The 22,187-nt window shown below is 33.4% G+C and overlaps 1 protein-coding gene across 2 annotated transcripts in view; it reads right to left on the reverse strand.

The window, feature by feature from the left end:
* Window positions 1–720: 720 nt before the first annotated feature.
* Window positions 721–22,187, reverse strand: part of RPAP3 (RNA polymerase II associated protein 3) — a 32,140-nt gene continuing 10,673 nt past the window's right edge. Inside the window, exons 5-16 of one of the 2 annotated variants that reach the window (XM_069490267.1) lie at window positions 21,303–21,424; window positions 20,564–20,634; window positions 19,064–19,192; window positions 17,693–17,820; window positions 13,571–13,692; window positions 12,172–12,242; window positions 11,955–12,056; window positions 7,530–7,768; window positions 4,994–5,180; window positions 4,073–4,170; window positions 3,296–3,396; window positions 721–806 (exon numbers count right to left, since the gene is read on the reverse strand). In XM_069490267.1, the coding sequence (XP_069346368.1) occupies window positions 721–806; window positions 3,296–3,396; window positions 4,073–4,170; window positions 4,994–5,180; window positions 7,530–7,768; window positions 11,955–12,056; window positions 12,172–12,242; window positions 13,571–13,692; window positions 17,693–17,820; window positions 19,064–19,192; window positions 20,564–20,634; window positions 21,303–21,424 (1,456 nt within the window). The remainder of the gene's footprint in view (window positions 807–3,295; window positions 3,397–4,072; window positions 4,171–4,993; window positions 5,181–7,529; window positions 7,769–11,954; window positions 12,057–12,171; window positions 12,243–13,570; window positions 13,693–17,692; window positions 17,821–19,063; window positions 19,193–20,563; window positions 20,635–21,302; window positions 21,425–22,187) is intronic. The other variant, XM_069490268.1, reaches the window with a different exon arrangement.

Consider the following 22,187-nt stretch of genomic DNA (forward strand, 5'->3'; position numbering starts at 1 on the left):
GCGAGACCCCGTCTCTACTAAAAATAGAAAGAAATGATCTGGACAGCTAAAAATATATATAGAAAAAAATTAGCTGGGTATGGTGGCACATGCCTGAAGTCCCAGCTACTTGGGAGGCTGAGGCAGAAGGATTGCTTATGCCCAGGAGTTTGAGGTTGCTGTGAGCTAGGGTGATGCCACAGCACTCTAGCCCGGGCAACAAAGTGAGACTCTGTCTCAACAACAACAACAAAAAAAATACATATCCTGCAACTAAATTTTATGTTAGTGAAGTGGTACAATGACATTAAAAAGTTTTTAAAGAACCAATCTTGTTATCTACTTAACTTCCTCTATACAAAGATAACTTTATTCATATGCTACTGAAGCAGCCTTGGTCATGTGGTCACAAAAACTCATGAAAATATGTTAAATAAAAATAATGTTACATTTAGAGGGGGACTGAAGAATGATCTATAAATAAATACTGATAAATAAAATACTGATCTTTACAAGTATACCTCATTGTTTATATTTTTATTTTTCAGAAAAACACATAAATATTACACTTGAATACATTTCTCACTAGTTAAATCACAATTCACTTTATAATTAAAATTATGTCCAAAGATAGTCCTTTCTTGTATGATTTCATTATTTTAAAAAGCAAAACACTTTATTTTCAGTATGAAAAAATTTACATATGAAAGTCAGAAACAATTATTTCAATAAAAATGGAAATCAACCACCATATCTTTTCTTGAGTTCTTCAAGAGAATTATCTTCCAATCCTGATTTGTCTATGTGATTGAATAATACATGTGCAACTGAAAAAGAAAAAAAATTTCTCCATCTTAATCTCATTTTTTAAAGCTAAGCAAAATGTAAATTAAAGGGAATAATCAAATATGTCAAACTTTTTACATTTTAAAGCAATAATTAGAATTATTTATAAATTCTAATTCAGATATTTAAAAAGCCAACCCACAAATAGAAAATAATACAGCATTCCAACGTTTCTTATCAGAATATTTTGCTTTAGCAGTATAAAACTTTCCCTATATCCTTAATGACATTACCCTTACAGATTAAATTTAACTCATTTTGTATTACCTTAAAAGTTTTTGCCCTACCTATGTAGCAAGTGTACTTTTATTTACTTTTTTTATTTCAATTAACTGTTTTTCAAACCTAAATCATTTATTTTAAAAGAAAATTTTATGTCACTACTGTAAATTGAAAATAAGCAATATCATCAATGAAATCACATTTGATGAACTAGTTATATATTTTTGCATTACATAATAAAATAAAACATGTAACTATTAAAGGTTAAAAAAAAGATTTGTCTAGGAATCATGTAAAATCATCTTTCTTACCACTGATTGGTCCACACTCAACACTTTGGAAAACATTATTATAGTTCACGCCTCTCAACATTAAAACTGGAGAACTAGCTAGCAGTTATAATGATAATGGCAAGAATAAAAGATAACAACAGCTAATATTTGCCTAATGCTTAGTTACATGCCAGAACCATTCTAAGTGCTTCCCATATTTAACTTAGCAGACAGAGACCCAACCAAGACAGTGCTGTTGGTCTGCCAGCCTGAAGAGCCCGCTCACATTCTCAGAGTACATTTTGAACTTATCACTTAAGAGTGGCAAAAAGCTCATTCACTGAACATACTTAAACTAAGAAGGTATGTACTTAGCACTGAGGCCCAGTGAACAAGACAGATAAAGTTCCTGCTCTCAATGAGCTTTCATTTTCATTCTATTAGAGAGAGAGAGAAATAATAAACATATACATGAAACACTGTCAGCTAGTTACGTATTATGAGGAAAAATAAAGCAGCGTAAGAAGACAGAGGGTGATGGGGGTGGTAGGAGGCAGGCAGTTATTTTAACTCCAGTTCGTGAGGAAAGGTGTCTTTGAGGTGGTGGCAGGTGAAAACTGGATAAAATGAGGAAGCACACGAGGTGAAGATACATGGGAGACAGTCTAGGCTAAGGGAACAGCCAAAGCCCTCAAGGCCAAAGTAAGTCTGGCAGTTTGGCATATTAAAAAATATAAAGCCAGTGTGACGGAGCACAGTGATTGAAAAAGAGTGGTAGAAGATGAAGTCAAAATAGTAATAAGAAACAGTAATTTTTTTCAGGAATTTCAGGTAATGTTTTTGATTAAAGATAAAGCAGGAACTTTTGGGTTAAACCTATTTTTTTAAAAATCTCTAAATTATATGTCCACTTCCCTAAGTATAATATAAAAAGTACCTTTCTTACTGATTCAGAATCATTCAATGTCACTGCTAGAAAGATAAGGAAATAAGAAAAAGAACCCAAGTATATTTAGTACAGGAAGCATATGAAAATGGTACATAACTGACATTCTTGTATTTGAGTGATTTTTTTTCCTTTTTCCTGAAACTGGAGCATAGCCGAAAACTCTGAGTAACTGAAGTTTCTAGGTAGTATGATTTTATTTTAATTAGGGTTTCCAAAAACTGACTTTTTCTGCCAAAGACTGAGATGTGGAAATAAATAAGATACAATCCTTCAGAATCATCTCCCACTCTAATCCCTAAATTCTACAATCCAGCCACACCGTTTTTAATTCTCTGAACTCAATTTGTTCTTTCTTGCCTCAGAACCTCTGCACATCTCATTCCCTCAGTCTAAAACTCTCTTCCCCATGCCTTCATCTAATTGACTCCTGTACTTCTTTGAGAATTCAGCTGAAATCAAACTCAAGGAAATTAGCTCTCTCAGAACGGATCCCGGGGTGGGGTGTTCTGTAAAGTTTAGATTCAGTCAAAGGCTGCACTTAACAATTCAGAAAGCCATTGCGTGGCCTTTAGGCCACAGGTTCTCCACCCCTGGATCCTTCCCTATGCCCTGCCCAATTACATGCTCCTGTGACTGGGACGCTTTACATACTCAATGACATCAAGAACTTAACCGTTATGTCACTTACTGCATTCTCAAGTAGAAGAGCCCAAACCATGCAACTGGACTGGCAGGGTTCAAATCCTGGGTCTGGCTTCCTCGCTATATGACCTGACCAAGGAGGTTAAGGAACTTGACCAAAATTCCTTAACCTCTCTATGCCTCAGTTTCCTCCTTTGTAAAAGAAGAATGAAAATTGTGTCTATACCTCATAATATTGGCAGGACTAGCAAATATAATTTTAATTATACTTAATTATAATTCATATTTAATTATATATACTTTGTACATAGTAGTCAATAAATGTTTGCTATCATTTGTTGAAACAATAAATAGATATGGGAAAACCTTCTTTCTTAGAACTTACTCTTTTTCTCAGTTTCTGACATAAACATCACAGCCATATCAAACCTTTTTAGTTCAGAAAGTCTTTGTAAGATTTCAAAGATGAGTGATGGTTTTTCTTTCCTGAAATAATCCAAATATAAAAACAAATGATCAGTTAAAAGTAGCTCATTTAATTCTGTTTACTAATTATATACAATATTTCTAATTATACACAAATCATGTCATTTTTCTTTTCTCCCTGGATACTGTCTATATTTTAAGTGCTCAGATGAAAAGAATCATCAAGTCAACTGAAAAAATTATAGTACTCTTAAATGAGAGCATAGCATAGAAGCTATCACTGTTACGACACCAGTCACTTCCACACCCTACTTTTCTCTACCTAAACTAAGAAGTGTTTTTTTCTCCCTTTTAAACTTTTCCTTTTTTATTATCTGTACTTGTCATCTCTTTACAACTTCTATAACAATAAAATTTACTAAAAAGAAAATTTTGCTATATACAAGGCATTAATATCAAAGAGGATGAATTTCCCAAATCATTAGAAACAGAATAGCATTACAGTATGAGAGTATAGTAAGTTCTTTCTTAATGACATCAGTAGGTTCTTAGAAACTGTGACTTTAAGTGAAATGGCATACTGTGTAAGGAAACCAATTTTACCATAGGCCAATGATATAAACAAGAGGTTCCTACAGCATATAGTATTCACATTTCACTTAGAATTGCAGTTTCCAAGAACCTATCCACAACATTAGGGGAGGACTTACTGTATAATTTAAAAAATTCAGCTTACTCAATATAAAAGTCATGTAGAATTTTAATAATTTGGTTGAATACATCTGGATCCAGATTTTTCTGAAACAACTTAGGATACAAGGATGGTTCAATTTGCTTGGAGAAAAATACAAAGAGTTAAAAAATTAAATTATGGCAACATCCACATATCACAAATTATTTATATAATAATTGCTCAGGTAAAAATAGTAAAGAATAACTACTATGCATTAGTACTTAATGAGTAATAATGGAGCCACATGAAAATGCAATTACAATAGAAGAATGAAAGTTAGAGGAACTGTTAGATAATCACTATTCCAATGAGAGAAAAATCTTATGAGCAGAAATACATACCACCTAATAGAGACAAGAAACTTGAGAGGGCTCTCAAAGAGCAAAAAATATAACTAGATATTTTCAAAAGGTAGAATTACATAAGATAATGTGTTTCGAAATGATTATATAGTGAATAGTTATAAGGAAGTGTTATTATCATTACACTTGGAAAAGACCATGCTAATCCATTATTTGCTGAATTTCATATGATTTGATTCTTTTTCTTGAAGCAAATAAAAACTCGTTCTCAAGAGAATGACTGTCTGAATACTGCAAGCACTCGATATATTTTAGCTTCCTTTCCCCATCTTGAAGAATGAAGGATTAAGCTTAAGCTATGATATATGAAACTGTATTAAGTTATGTTAGACATATAAGAATTTGACACAGAATTTATTTCCAAAGCAGAACATCAAGGTTCCCTGATTGCAAATACTTAAAAATGATCTGGCCAGGGTGATATATGTATCAGGCAAAGGATAAAAGCTTTTTCTACATTCATATGATACGAAGAGCAAATATAGCACTATTATCATATAGTGACAAAAGAAGTTCTTTGACCTTTTGCTTATAACAGAACCACTAGCTTCCTCTCTCTTACCTTTAAGTACTTATACAACATATCTGGAGAACTTTTCAGTTGTCTAAAATCAGATTCAAGCTGGAATGAGTTTGCAGGAACTGGAGGAAGAATAGTAGTGACAAACTGAGCAGGTGTTTGTTCTTTCTCTACAGAAATCTTCTCACTGAAAGACTGACATACGTCCCGTTTCAAATTGGGTTGAGGTCTGAAATATTTCAGAAGCATCAAACAGTTAAAAAAGAATCACAAATGTCACAACTCAATAAAGGAAACATCAATAAAGATTTTTAAATTTCTGACTTTATGAATATAATATTATCTATTTATATTCTATAAGTATTAATTACTTTGGCCTAATAACAACATATGTACATTTTTGGCAAAACAGATTATGCCCTTGCAAATTTTCACATGTTGGCTATTTAATGACTATTCTCATCTGTTGGACAACTAGGTTGGCCACCTTTTGAGCACATCATTTCCATATATTTCAATTACTGTGTCACATATACTTCAAACTAAGCCTTTCCAAAATCTGAATTATCACAGTTTCAAGATAATTCTAAAAAAGGAAGAAATGCTTCTTTTTCAAAGAAAAAAAAAGCTGCCTTATTAAGTATGAAACATCCGAGTTCCTTAAGTACAAAGTTTGATAGTTGATATCTCTGACATTCCACTTGTGACACTTCTTGTTTTATTTTTATTGTGAAGGTACATCCTCAGTCTTTCAAATGCACATTTTGGCTTGTGATTATCTTTCAAAGTTGTTTTTAGAGCAATTTCTGTGAAAACATGCATAAGTCAAAAATTCATGTTATTTTTTAATATGAGTTCTGTCGTGGAACCAATGCAGCACAGATAGCTCAAAATATCAACAAAGTGTTTGGGAAGGTGTAGCTAATGAACGCACATTACATCAATGGTTTGAGAATTTCCATTCTGGTGATTTTACTCTTGAAAATGAGCCACATGGGCAACGTGAGACCAAGGTGGATAATAAGCTGAAAGTTGTAGTGGAAGCGAATCCATCTCAACCAATATGTGAATTTGTGAATTAGCAGCAAGGTTTGACATTACTATTCCAACAATGTTGGACCATTTTAAACAAATGGGCAAGGTAAAGAAGCTGGATAGATGGGTTCCGCATGAATCAATCAAGCATCAGAAGATAAATCGTCTTGAAGCTTATCTTTCTTTGCTGTCATGACACAAAGGTGAACCATTTCTACACTGTAATGTTAACGTGTGATGAAAAATGGATTCTGACAATTGCATGCATTCAGCACAATGGCTGGATAAAGATGAAGTGCCAAAACACAGTCCAAAACCAAATATTCATCAAAAAAAGCTAATGGTGTCTGTCTGGTGGTCCAGCACTGGTGTGATCCATTACAGCTTCATGAAACTTAGTCAATCAATCACAGCGATGCCCACTGCAACCAGATGGATGAAATGACGAGGAGGCTTGCAATTAAGCAGCCAAGATTGGTCAAGAGACAGTCCAATCCTCTTGCAGGACAACGCTGACCACATGTCACACAAACAACACTGCTCAAACTACAGCAGTGGTCTTGGACTTGGAAATTCTCTGTTATCCACCATATTCACCACACCTTACACCAACTGACTACCACTTCTTCTACGGTTTGGAGCACTTCTTGCAAGGAAAAGTATTCAATTCTCAACCAGCTGTGGAAAACACTGCTCACGATTTCATTACCACTCACTCTCCTAGTTTGATTTCATTACCACTCACTCTCCTAGTTTCTTTGCTCTCCTAGGTTCTTCCCTGCTGGCATAAACAAGCTGCTGGCATAAACAAGCTACCATTGAGATGGCAACACTGTGTCAACAGTTTAGGTGCATATTTTGATTAATTGTACTGCTTCTTCTTTGAAATATAATAAACTACACTTCTGATTTGAAATTGAACATTTCATATTTCAGGACCTAACAGTATTTTCCCACAATCCATACTATCACTTTAAATAAAACTACTACTAAAGTTCAGAGTTTAAAAATAACTTTAATAGGTTTGTTAAGTGGCAGTGTAGGAATCCATGAATAAAGTTTCACTCCAAAATAAATCTAATTAGTCTACATCTTCTATATTCTCATCATTAAGGAAACATAAGTAAACTATTTTTTTAAATTCCAACAAAACTTAAAGATCCCACAATAGTCTTAAATATTAATGGATGAAATAATGGTAATGACAACATTCTGCATTTTTATGAAGCTTCCTTTTAAAAAATTAAAAATTTTTAATAGCAAAACATATATACTGAAGTTCTAGAAAAGAAAATGAACAAAATCAATTTGTTTAAGACACCTTTTTATCATCTCTAAATTCCCCACTATGGTAAAAAAAAATAGTGATCATTCCTTAAGCAAAATCTCTCTTTATAAATAAAAAAGAAAAACTAGAACCTGAAGTTAGGCAGCTGAAAAAATTAGGGTAATGAATACAAATCAGAAGTCTCAGTAATAACAATTTGTCAGTGGAATTATCACCATTCTAGATAATTATCAAATAACAGTATTTTCTACTCACTGCAGGGTTGAAGTATCACTGATTTCTTCTATTTTCAATACTTTCGCTCTTGGACTATCACTTGCTGGCAAAAGGTCATCTTGGCTCACATTCTCCTTACTTGCAGTGTCTGTGGCCGCTATCACATTTGCTAAATTAATAGGATTACTCTCTGGAGCAGCAGCAGTGGTGCTATCTGGCACATCAATAGTCTGTATCAAATTACCAGTTTCTTCAATAATAACCTTCTTGAGTAGTTTCTAAAACAATTAAAATCAATTCTTTAATTCAACATATTAAAGGTTTCTGATTTTAGGGTCACAAGTTAAAAGGCTGCAGTGTTCTCACAGCTAATATCCCAGTTATAAGTAAATTCAATTTGGTGGCTAGACAGACTATAAAAAGCGATGCATAGTACCTATCCTAGGAAGGTCTAAATTGGAGAGAGAGATATGTGTATGTAAATAAATATAAGGCAATGTGTATGCATAAAAGATGAAAGCACAAAATCCTAAGAGAACAAAGGAAGGAAGATGAACACTGGCATTAGGGAAGCCTTCTCAGAAAAAGTACACAGAAATGGCAAAGTGGAAGGATGCAGCATGTCAGGGGAAAGGTGAGAAGTCCAGAGGGGCTGGTACAAGGGGAGCAGTGGTAGAGACAAAGCCTGAAAGGCTGCCTGAAGTCAGCTTTTTACAAAGGGACTTGTGTGCCATGTCTAGGAGTCTGGACTTTATCCTAGAGGCAATAAAGCAAAGAAAAATTATGACCAAGCCAACAGCAGTATTGTGGGCTAACTGAAGGCAAGAAGAACAAGGACAGACAATAACCAGCACTGTTTATGAAACAGACTAACATTAAAACCTAAGTACATTCTCTAAATATGTAGCAGCTGAGGATTAAATATTTGTCAAATAATATTCACAAAGTTGGTAAAAGTTAACCACACTGATTTTCCTATCTATCTATCTATTTAATTATTTTTAGAGACAGGGTCTTCCTCTATTGCCCAAGCTGGAGCGCAGTGGGGCACTCCATAGCTCACTGAATCCTGGGCTCAGGTGATCCTCCTGCCTACACCTCCTGAGTAGCTGGGACTACAGGCGTGTACCACCATGCCTGGCTAATTTTTTAAATTTTTATAGAGACAGGGCCTTGCTACGTTGCCCAGGCTAGTCTTCAACTCCTGGCCTCAAGCAATCCTCCTACCTCAGCCTCCCAGAGTGCTGGGATTACAGGTGTGAGCTACCATGCCTGGCCTGGTTTTCCAATTTAATAAAATAAAAGGCATTCATTATTTATTTCAATCACTATAGTGCCATTTTCAATTTCTTAAGTTTACATACAATACTCTGTTATATTTTATAAAATAACAATATTCTTTACTATATCATCATACCAAACACACAAAAACATACTGAGGAGCTATTGTTTCATCAGGGTTACTAAAATGAAACAGGTAAGAAAAGCTCCTTCTAAAATTTGCAAATATTGTTAACAGTTGCAAACAAATACTTCTGTATATGTTTGAAATTTGATTTTAAAAAAAGAGAAAAAACTTTCACCAATATACTCTAAGTGTGCATTCCAACTATATAGCTGAATTATAAATAAAAAAGTTGTGAATACAAAAACTTTTGACACAGATATTAAACTCAATGGTAAAACTACACACTCTATTAACAAGGCTAAGATAAGACCTAATGGTAAACTGAGTGTTACCGGATGTATGTACAAAAATGAAAAAGCTATAAGCAAATTTTTAGCAGAATCTTGTAAGCAGTTGTATTTTAAAGAATAATCATGTTAAGTTAAGGACTTTGCTAAGAACTCTATCAGCAAGTTTTCTACCAAGATATCAACCAAGCATGGACATGTGTTAGTGTTAAAAAATAGACAATGATATCTGACAAGCAATAATATGAATTAAATCAATGTGGTCCCATTTAAAACCAAATTCTTTCATTGACAAAAGATGTGTAAATATATTATTCAAATTTATGAATTTACTAATAGATGGTCTCTGTTAGGTACAGACCAGTGGGTACTGGGAGCCACTGAAGGCCACTGATGATGGCGGAGAGGGACTGGGGAAGGAGATCAGCACGCTGGTAACAGGGGTAAACTATAAAATATACCACTACAGAAAGAAAGGACTTAAGAAAACATGACAGGTTCAATTCATTCCTTTTTTAAAATTATGACTCAGAAGCATAATATTTTATTTGGCTCTATATTGTGGCAATTTCAAGAAGAGAAAATAAGAACAAACAGAAGGAAGGAAAGAGAAAGAGGGACCAAGTTGTTGGGGTTTTTTTTGTTTTTTTTTTTTTTGCCCCCCCAACCTCTTAGAATGTGTAGCAACAATGGACCAAGTTTTAACATGGGGAATAGAAAAATGAAAAAAAGTAAATAAAGCAAAATAAAATATTTTAGCAGAGACTAAAGGATCAGGAAAAACTTTCATTTACTACCACCCTATGGGGAAAGCCCAAGCCCTAGTCAACCTACATCTCTCCTCCCCTGTACTCTTTAGAGAAGGTTTACTAGAAATACTTCCAGGCTGCCAGCCCTTCAAGCACAGACTACCCTGGCCTAGCCTCTCACCTGAACAACCCTACCACTCTCTCGCTCCACTTTCTGTAGCCTTCCTTTCTTTCCTGACCACTGTCTCCAGCGACCAGGCAGTCTCACAAACATGTGACAAAAGAAAATCAACATTTGTTCTACCTGAAATCGCTCTAGCATTTATGCACATTATTTCCTTTGATATAAACTAATTTGTGAATTATTCTCAATTTAAGGAGAAAAGATAACACAGGGATTAGGTAACTTGCTCAAGATTTCAAACTTTTTAAGTCTCAAAGGCATTATACCAAACTGCTACGATCTACTTTTTAAAAATAATGCCCACACTTCTATCATAGAGACTTATATAAAAATAAACAGCAATTTTTTTCTCTTCCCACTAGAATACTAATTTTGTTTTGTGTTGGATCACTTACAAAGGTTTACCCCAGATCTCTCGTTTCATAAAGGTGTTTTGTTTTGAGATACTGCCATAAGAGATTCAAATTCACGCTGCCTTTTCACAACTATTAACATAAATTGATTTTTAAAGTAAAGAAGAGAACCCCCTACAAAATTTGTAAAAGCCACTTAGGGTATATTGTTGATGGGATATCACATATACAGATATTTGACTTGCTACATGGTAATGTCTTTATAATTATGGACAGCGAGGTCTAACAAAGGCTTTAACTTGTGAATTAATTTTTGTAAAGTCTTACAAAGATAAAAGTTTTAACCACATTTAATTAAACGTTCAATCTTTTACTGAACATTCAGCCTTTACTGAAAATAGAATAATAGTAAATAAATATCATGAAAATGAATATAATGTATGAAGACATCTAGATTTACGCTAGGCACACAAAACACATAAACCCAGTATTACTACAGAAAATCAAAGAATACAGTCATGGTAAGTACACTGAAAAAGAATTAAGCTAAGGAATTTTCTATCTGCTACTAGCCTGAAATACAAATGTAGCAAAACAAATTTTCTTTTTACTCATTTTCTTTCTTTATAAAAGGAGGATAAAGATACCTGCTCTGACTTCCTTATAAAATTGTTATTTCTATCAAAGGATCACTCGTGCATAATGGTTACTTGGTGGTTTCATGGGTGTTGACTTTATAATTATTCTTTAAATCTTAATTAGTCTTGTATACATTTCTGTATGTTATTTTATATTTCATAATTTATATACATATTAAGAGTACTATGTAAATATTAGAAATTACCATAGAGTCACAACATATATTTGCCTTAAATGAATTCAACTTCAGAGGTTCAGCATAAAACAAACTACTATTAATAAATTCAGGCAAGCTACTCTTTCTGTTCTAATATTGCAGGGAAAAAAACTGACATTGTTGGACTTAAAAAAAAACAGTACAGTATACCCAAAACAATGTGCAATTAATATTTTTAAGGATAATTTTGCCTATTCTACACTCTTTGGTCTTAAGTGCTGATTTGAGATCTAACTCCTAATACAATGCAAGGATATTGTAATAAAAACCCAAACTCAGACAAGAACAACAAAAATACAAAACATTAAGTTACTATGAAATGTAAAACTGCCTGACATCCCTTTAACATAATTTATATAGATATATTTAAATTTACAGTGTTAAATTAAAAGTCATTTAAAAAGTTACCCCAGAACTCTAAACAGCTAAACTTTCCCTAATTTTATTATGTCAATAATCCTAGGAAGTATTTTTTTTTTTCTAGGAAGTATTTTTTAAAGATTCTAAAAAATGGCCCTACAAAGAGCTTTCAACACTTCTTTTAAGAATTTATTAATACAACAATCCGTTTTCAATTTTATTAATATATTTAAGTAGCAAGGAAAAAAATAAAAGTGCTTTGCTTACAGTTGATCCAAGATGAGGTGGATTATCAATAGGTTTTATCACGTTTTGTCTTTGTGTGGAATCGAGAAAGACATCATCCCAGTTTCCTTTTTCAATTAATTCCTTGAAAATAAATTTGTAATCATGACTATCAAAATATTCAAATTAATTATGCAATAAATAAATGTATTTATATTTCAGAAAATATGACCATATTTTGGTGAAAAGAATACATTACCTTTTTAATCTTGGAAAGTTCAGTTACTGCTTGCTTATTTCCAGGTTCCAGAAGTAAAACAGTTTCAAAATCTAAAGTGAATTTTTTAAAAAATTACAAAGTAATGAAAATACAGAGTTCAAAACAAGATATATTTAGTTAGTAATCCCTTTTTTCCTCAAGAAGTTTTACTCAGGATACAAGGAAACAGGTGAGCAAATAATAAGAACTACCATTTACTGAGTGCATTTCTAGTTGTTTTATATGAATTTTCATGTAATCCTCACTACAATCCCACTTTACAGATAAAACTGAGGCCTAGAGGTCATCTAACTCACCAAAGCTCACACTATTAACAAATGACACAATAACTCACCAAATATAAGAAAGAATCTAAGAGAATTCCAAACAATAAAATATTATTAAGCCTTAAAAAGAGGTGAAATTCTGATACATGCTATAACATGGATGAACCTTGAAGACACTATGCTAAGTTAAATACGCCAGATGTGAAAGGACAAATACTATACGATTCCACTTATATGGAGTACCTAGAATAGTCAAACTCATAAAGACAGAGAGTAGAATGGTGGTCACCAGGAGCTGGGGGAGAGAATGGAAAGTTATTGTTCACTGTGTACAGTTTTAGAATGGGATGATCTGGATATGGACAGTGGTGATAGCTGCACAACAATGTAAATGTACTTAATGCCACTGAAATATATACTTAAAAATGGTAAATTTAAAAGAGTACATTTAATGTTATATATTATTTTACTACCATTTAAAAAAACACTCAGGGGTTGTACCTAAAGCCAGGCTTACAGAGAAACTGCCAGATTTTAAGTGCACATATCAGAAAAGAAAGGCTGAAAATCAATTGTCTAAGATTGCTCTCAAGAAATTATAAAAATAGCAAATTAAAGCCAAAGAAAGTTGAAGGAATAAAACAAAGAGCAGAAATAAATTAAACAGAAAACACACACAAAAGAACTAAGTTGGTTCTTTGAAAGGACTAATAAAATGAGTATCTAAAAGATAAGATCTTGAAAAAAATAACTAGTATTAAGAATAAAAAGAGACATCACTACAGATCTCACATTATCCTCTATCTCCTACCTGCTGATTCCCTTCCTTTTCTTTCCACACTTGCCTGTTTCCTTTTATCTATAATTCAGATTTCTCATTAATTTTGATTGGCAATTAGCCAGAGTATACTGTATGCCAAGAAAGCAAAAAATAACCAGGTGCACTACGGAAGCTGCCTTCCTCCAAAACCTATTCAAGCTAAACTGCAGAAAGAAAACATACTTCCTTAAGTTTGGTATCCTTGAACCATGGGAATGCTATATAAATCTCTACTTCTAAAACTTGGGAGTTTTATCAGGATGCATGAGTGCCAGCTGTTACAAAATCTTACCTTGTTTGGCCTCATTTAGCTTTCCCAAAAACGTTCTTGCAGTTCCTCTTCTGGCAAAAGCTTTAGAATATGAGCCATCTAATAAAATAGCTTGTGTGCAGTCTTTTTCAGCTTCTTCGTATCTATTGAACATAACAAAATTACTGACTGGAAAAAATGCAGCTTACAGAAAAACTTCATATAAACTATGTTTCTAATTTTAAAAGCTTACATATAATTTCAATTACCAACTTCCAAATCTGTGTTTGAGGGGAAGGACTATTTTTTAAATTTTTTATCCATGCTAAATCTTGGATTAAAATCATTTGGTAAGGAAGGAAAAGGTATTGGATTAAAGGAAAGTCAGATGAGTCTGATGGAAGAATGGAATTAATGAGGGAAAAGTACTAGTAGAGCAGGCAAAAGAATACCATTACTGACAGCCTACCTCCTCTAAAACTCTATAAGCACAGATCCTGCATTACCATTTTAACTGGCATTAGTTTTCCAATAAAACTTCATTAACATTTACCCATGGTAGACATCCCATACCCATAGAAAAATAACCCATACAAAATTCAGGAGTTACTATACATCTGAGAGCATAGCATCTGATACTTTGCATAAATTCTACTCAGCCATGCAATCAGCAATCAATTCAGAATGACTGGAGACTAACTACTCTATGATTTAAAAAAGAGCTAAGAAGAGCTTTAAAAAAAAATAAGCACAACAACAAAAAAACTTGAGATCTTCCTATATATGAATATGACATTAGTGAATTATTGTTAATTTATTGGAGTGATAATGGTACTGTGGTTACATATGAAACATCCTTTTCTTTAGGGTTGAAATGTCACAATGTCTGTGATTTGCTTTATAATAAAGCAGGAGAAAAAAGCTGAAACAAATATGACAAAAAAGGTATGGTTTATTAAAACTAGATGATGGATACATGGGCTTATTACACTACTTTCATGAAAGTTTGAAAAGTTTCCTAAGAATATTAAAAAAAAAAAAAAAAAGAAAAGCATATCCTATGATTACATTCTCCCCAAGGCCTAAACATGAATGCCATCTGACACTCAAAACAAGACCTCACATGAACAGAATCAGAATTTCTAATGAACTTAAACATCCCTGATTTCTTTAGTTCACTTTTCAGCAAGACAGAGAGAATATGTGTGTCCATGCCCCTCCCAATGTATTTCTTACTTATCTAATTATATTAGTCCCTCATTCAAGATAACTTTTTGCATGGCACCTACATTTTATAGGATAAAGTCAAATTCCTTTGCAGAGCATAAAGTCAGGGCCTTGCCTGACTCTCTGGCCTTCTCTCTGCCACTGTGCCCTGCATCACAACTATAACATGGACCACTTGCCCTTTTCAGCAAGTGCCATGAACTTTCCCACTCCCACATGTATGAACCTGCACTAGGACACTCAACCTGTTTTTCATCTCACTAACTATTATTCCTTTAGATCTCAGTTTGGTTTGAACTATTTCAAGATGCTGCCCATGAATTCCCCTCCCTGGACTCTGTCTGCATCAGTGTTCCCCCCGCCCTGTACTCCCATAGCATATGTCCCTCAGAGTATGATCATAATGTATTTTAATAATTATTGGTCTCCTTTTCAGTCTCGGCCTCCCACCTTCAAATTTCTTAAAAACAACTGTATATTTAATATCTGTACACTTAACACCTTTCAGGGTGCCTAACAGAACACCTGACACATTTTAGCTCAATAAATGTTTGCTGAATAACTAAATAAGAAAATTTCCAAACATCCTAATTCAAAGAAAATTCAGAAGATAAACATTTAGGAAGCCATTTTAATTGCATATTCAAAAAGTATGTTCTATTATAGAGCTGAAGTAAATCCAACAATTATTCTAAAAATCTAAAGATTTTTCATAGCCAAATAATTATTCTTTGACAATGAACTCAGCTAAGTCCTTTAAAATTGTTAAATGTCCCTCATGCACTCCATGTGTAAACTGGATTTAGAAAAATCCCATCAACAAACACCTTTTGGGTGGTGGGAGAAAAAGACAAACTAATAAAAAACAGAAATATAACAAAGATGGTTAGTGCAGAAAACAGTATCCTCCCTGCCTAACTCCTTAGCCCCTGACTCTCTTCTGATTTTTAGTTAAGGTCCACTTGCCCTAGCTCTATTTCAGCTCTACTATCCATCCCACCCTTCATCAGCACTAAGTGAACCCTCTACTAAATCAAGTCTAGTCTGGTTCCAGTTCCAAGAACCAAATTTCTACCTTATTTTTGTGAACAACCCTCAACCCTGTTTCCTAAATCTGATATCTAATATTATTGGGTCCTTTTCTTCTTATCCTACCTCTAAATCTATGCTTTATTCACTCTTAAGAATGAGACCCAAATTTGTTTTTGATTAATCTTCTTCAAAGAATAGAGTCCTGTTAAAAATTTCTGTCCCCATTTGTGATTATCCTACCTCTTCAGATCTTCTGAAGCTAACCATCTACCAAGTTACATTTCACAACTTGCCAGCTCACAGACACTCCAATACTGTAAATTACTGTAACTCAAGGATGTCTTGCTGATCTCCCTGAGGCTAACTACTAATGCAGTCTATCACCTCCAGAACCATGTTCTCTAGATACCTGGATTGGCCTAACTAGGTGAATTCTTCTTACCCGCTACTGCCACCCAAATACACTGGCAGGTAAGACTGACTACACTCATGGTTCTCACCTTCCCACTCTCAATCTTATCAGCTCTAATTTAACACACAGTTTGTAGAAACTCAAGTTATAGGACAGTTAGACCCAAACTAAGACTGAGTTGTTCCTTTTTATATTCCTCAACTAGTCTGTAACATGTAACAACAGTCTCCATGTAGTGAAGAAAGCTTCTGATAATAAATGTGAATCTAAGATACACTAGAAAGAGATACAAAAAAAGAGTCATATCATTCTTTTAATTCAAAATATACTCTGCTAACTTGGTATAATATATTCTACTAATATTATTATCAACTAAAGCAATAAAACTAATACAACTAATTAGAGCTCTCATAAGTGCAGATATAATCTCTCATCTATAAGAAGGTTATCATTCTTGCCATTAGTCAAAGCAAAGAATCTAGGCCTTATAATTTTCAAACCAATGCACAATTCTTGAATAGCAAAAATCAAAATTTTCATAAGCTTGCAAGAGATGCAATGATCCTTACTCTGACTAATCAACAAAAGAATATATCTCTAATGGTGTCTATTAGTCTAAATAAGGTTAAATATACAACCAAAATTTACTTCTGTGACAGGGGTTCCTAATCTGAGACCCTTTGGGGGGATCCGAAAACTTGGATGGGAAGAAAATTACATCATTATTTTCACTAATCTTTACATGAAATTAAGCTGTCTTTCAAATATAAATGTAGACAACAAACTACCTATGATATCAATAAAAATCAGATATTTTCATATCACATTATAATTGTTACTAATATCTCAAAATACTGTTTATGCTCACCACTATTTCAGAATTACAGTATAAATTTAACCTGCTGCTTATCTGCATATGATTGCAGTATCCAGTTTACAGACACTCCTGCGACAAAGCTGGCCAACTATTGGGCAACTCTGCCCCAAGTAGTTACATTCAGATGCCAAAGAGTTATGTCATGTGTGATCACACTAGTAACCTAATCATCTATGTTGTTTTCAGGCATTCACTATCCACAATATGTCATTAACCAGCAGTTTCAATGACAGCAGTTTCCTTTTGTTTTACATATATATATATAAAATGCTTCAGATAAGACTTTGCCCAAAGGGTTCTGAGGTTTAAAATAACTTTTAAATCAGTGATCCAGAACATACATAAAGCAACTAAAGAAAACATGTTAAATTGCATAGTGTCAGACTATTAAAAGTGGGAAAATACAACAAGAACATTTACTGAGTATATACTATGTGCCTGGTACTATGCTACAGGTACATATACATACCACAGACACACTCTCTCTTTCCCTCCCTCTCTCTCATTTAACTTTAAATGCTCTAGAATATATAAATTTTAATTTATTGGCTAGCGAATATGCCAATTTATGGTAAATTTTCACCCTTAGAAGCATCAAAATGTAACTAATACTTACTTCTGAATCTTCAGATAGGCCATAGCTCTGTTAGCTGGAAGAAGAGCATTTGCGCCATCTGCTGCTATCCCTCGAGTATAGCATTCAATCGCTCTTTCATATTTCCCCTCTTTGAAAAATGCATTCCCCTATTATTTTGGAGAGAAGTATGGAGAAGAATTAAAAAATTATGCAAAAAAACCGAATTCAAATCGTATGAAAAACTAAAAAGATATTCATCAACATTATTTCAGTAAAGTATATTTTTATTGTTAAAAATCCAGTCCATGAGACATGTTTTAGAGTCTATTAGTCGGGGTTTTTTTTTTTTTAATGACATTATTCTCTTTTCACTACGAAAAAGAAAAAATGTATACTACTATATTATTTTGCAGCATTCATCATTATTCTAATAATTAAATATTATGCAAAGCTTAAATTCAAAAACACACCTTAATAAAGGCCCAAATATCATACATCTTTACATTAGAAGCTGTACAAAAGAATTTCATAACTCAATTTTTGTAAAAGACCATAGTACCAGAATTGTACAGCCCTTTCTGCAGTAACATTAACATACCTAAATATATGATAAATTAAACTATACTGGAATTTGTATACCTGATTTCACTGTACCATTTATTTTTAATCAGAGTCAGATATCACAATCAATAATCATTTCATACAATTTATTAGGAATCCTTTGTGGGTCCAAGAAAGGCTATAAACACATTAAATTAAATCTCAATTCATGATTTGTAAAGGAATTCCGATCAGAAAGTGCGAATTAAAGAAAAAAGGTACACTGTAGGAATGGATTATAATTTATTTCTATGTTTAATTTATGATTATATATGTAAATATATGTTAAAATACTCAAAAGCTATCTGCTCCCTAAACTTAAATGTTTCTATAATTATGTTTTTTAAAAATTTATATGTTAAGTCATCGATTACTCAAATTTTAACTGGTAGGTTACAGAAGTTTTAATGTATTTAATTTCTAGTTCCTACTCAAGAAGAATTTGAACATAATATTAGAGAAGCCAGAACTTAACTTATATATAAGAAACTCTGGGAGGCCAAGGTGGGAGGATTGCTTGAGCTCAGGAGTTCAAGAACAGCCTGAGCAATAGCAAGACCCCGTCTCTACTAAAAATAGAAAAATTAGCTGGGTGTCATCATGAGCACCTATAGTCCCAGCTACTTGGGAGGCTGAGGCAGTGAGCCCAGGAGTTTGAGGTTGCAGTGGGCTACCATGACGCCAATGCACTCTACCTGGGGTGACAGAGCGAGACTCTGTCTCAAAAAAAAAAACACCACAAAGAAAAGAAACGAAGAGTAAACCCTCAGCAAAACATATACATTATATGTTGGAATCCCTTTGGATTACCAGATCTTTCTCTGCAATGGCCTGCTGCTTATTCTGTTGATCTTCAGTATGTTTTTTCTCCCCTTCAGTTGACTTAATAATCGTTGTGTCAGCTTCCTTTGGATATGAGTTTTCTTTGGATGTTAAAGCCTAGGAGACACAGCAGTCAGCTAAAATAAAACAAGTAATGCAAGATGCAAACATATTTGACTTCAAAATGTAAATTACATGCATTAGAATTTCTGCCACATTTCAAATTAATAACTGAAATAACATTTTCTGCTCTAATTCAAAATCTTTCTACCTATTAAAGTAAAAAGAAAAAAGTAATAAATTTAATGTGTTTTTTATTTCAATTAAAATAAGTAGTATCTACTAAAGGTAGTCATTCAGTAAATAAAAGTTCTACACAGGCCAGGCACTGTTCTAGGAGCTGTTTTCAAATATAAAACAATTAACTAAGACCACATCACCAAATTTCTCAAATTTAGTATTCACAGTCATTATTTGACCTAAGACAAAATACACAATTACACAAGATAATACAGTTCATAATTATGATCAAGTTGATATATTTACCAACAGATTTTATGTGCAATAAGTAATGGTTATATTTAAAAGCAGATTTTCCACAAGCATTGTCATTTTTTTCTCAATATTTCAACAATGGCAAAACGATTACAATTTTGATTTAAAGGCAAAATGAAAGGAATATGTAACTTCTCAGGATCATTAGACAACTAATTTTATATTCAAGTATTAACTATATTTTTACTGTTAAAAAATCAGCATTGTTTTTGCTAAAATATAAACTATAAAGATGGAGCAACTAAAAAGTAAAAAAATCAAAGAAATATGCCAAAGTTTAGTACAGGAATTGGTGCACATGCCAAAAAAGAAAAATCAGTGGCATAAAGAAAAAATAATTCTGTCATCTAGGAAAAAGTAAAGCAGTAGTTCTAAAGATCTCAGCCAACTTTTAAAATGATCAATTAAGGATCTTTAAATACCATTACACTATCTCTAGCTTACAAATTCATTCAAGCTCTATAGTACAAAGAATTAAAATTAGAAAATCTCTATATTAAGCAATGTACAGGCCGGCCAAGGTGGGTCACGCCTGTAATCCTGGCACTCTGGGAGGCTGAAGCTGGAGAATCGCTTAAGCTCAGGAGTTTGAGACCAGCCTGAGCAAGAGCAACATGTCGTCTCTACTGAAAATAGAAAAATTAGCTGGGCGTGGTGGCACATGCCTGTAGTCCCAGCTACTCAGGAGGCTGAGGCAGAAGGATCACTTGAGCCCAGGAGTCTGAGGTTGCTGTGAACTAGGCTGATGCCACAGCACTCTAGCCTGGGCGACAGAGTAAGACTGTCTCATAAAAAAAAAAAAAAAAAAAAAAAAAAGAAAGAAAGAAAGAAAAGAAAGAAAGAAATCTATAGTACAAAAATCTATGCAAAAAGCTTTAGTTCATTAAATAAAGGTAATAAGTAATAAACTTAATTTAAATAACTATAGTTTACCTGATTAATTTTCCTGAGTTCATTTGTTGCTTCAAAGTTATTTGGTTCCAGTTCTAATACTTTTTCATAATCTAAGGAAAACAGAAGATAAACAATTTTTGAAAGACAGATATTACAAAACCTGTATAAAACAACAATCATTAATCACATGTGGAAAATAGGCATCTGTCCTACAGCAAAATAAAAGAGAAATACTAACATCAGCCTACTGGACTTTCTTCATTCTCCCCCAGGGCAGACAGAATCTTATGACAAACCACCTTCTTCCACCAGCCCCAGGAATGATACTTGTTATCATAAGTAAATAAAGCAACAGCAAAATCCAATTAAATATCAGCTTTATTCAGATTTTGTGATTTAAAATACACAAACCTATTTTATGGAATAATAAAAGACTTGATTACATAAAATACATAAAAATGTGTTGAGAGCTTTACCTCTTGCCTCACAAACACCAATAAGATGCTTTAATCCCTATTTTACTGATGAGAAACTGAAAATCAGAGAAGAAACTGGCCACACATCTAGTACGTGGCAGAGTAAGAATGTGAACTAAGGTCTGTTTGGAGGCAAATAAGGCATTCTTTCCCAAAACATCAAGATATCTTTTAAACTGCAAAAATAAGCTTTGTTCAAATAATAGCTCTCTGAAGTACAAATTGTGATTACTTACTATTCCTTGCATACCATTTGTTAAACTGTTAAAAAAATTTTTTACACAATGATGATTGGAAAATACCTTTCTTCGCATCCTCTAATTTTTGCAAAGCAAATCGAGCAGCACCTCGTCTGGCATAAGCCTTTGTGTAACTTCTATTCAAGGCAATTGCTAAATTACAATCAGACTCAGCAACAGCAAATCTGCAATTTAAAAAAATTAAAATAAATGAAGTAAATAAAAATCATTTATTAGCCAGGAATGGTGGTGTGAACCTAGAGGCGACAAGATCACTTGAGACCAGGAGTTCAAGGCCAGCCTGGGCAACATGGCAAGATCCTCATCTCTTAAAAAAAAAAAAATCATTAAACCAAAACTTCAAAATTTGCTTCTGAAATTCCTAAAAAGGGGATTTATTTCCCAATTGAAGGCATGTTTTCAACCTCCTTTTGGATAATTAAGCCTAGTAAAAGCAATACAGGAATATCTTCAAGGTAATTACAGGTTTGGTTCCAGACCACCACAATTAAAGCAAGTCACACAAATTTTTTGGTTTTCCAGTACATAAAAAGTTATGTTTACACTAAACTGTAGTCTCTTTAACGTGTAATAGCATTATGTCTAAAAAAATGTACATGCCTTAATTTAAAAATACTAATTGCTAAAAAAAAAACGCTAACAATCACCTGAGCCTTCTGTGAGTCATTATCTTTTTGCTGGTGGAGGGTCTTGCGGAGGGTCTTGCCTTGATGGTGATGGCTGCTGACTTATCAGGGCAATTAGCAGTTGCTGAAGGTTGGCATGGCAGTGGCAATTTTTAAAAACAAGACAAGGAAGTGTGCCACATTGATTTAACTCTTCCTTTCACAAAAGATTTCTCTGTAGTATGCAATGTTGTTTGCTAGCATTTTACTGACAGTAGAACTTCTTTCAAAGTTGTAGTCCATCCTCTCAAATCCTGTCGCT

This window comes from Eulemur rufifrons, chromosome 16 (assembly GCF_041146395.1).
Source record: "Eulemur rufifrons isolate Redbay chromosome 16, OSU_ERuf_1, whole genome shotgun sequence".
Lineage (NCBI taxonomy): Eukaryota > Metazoa > Chordata > Mammalia > Primates > Lemuridae > Eulemur > Eulemur rufifrons.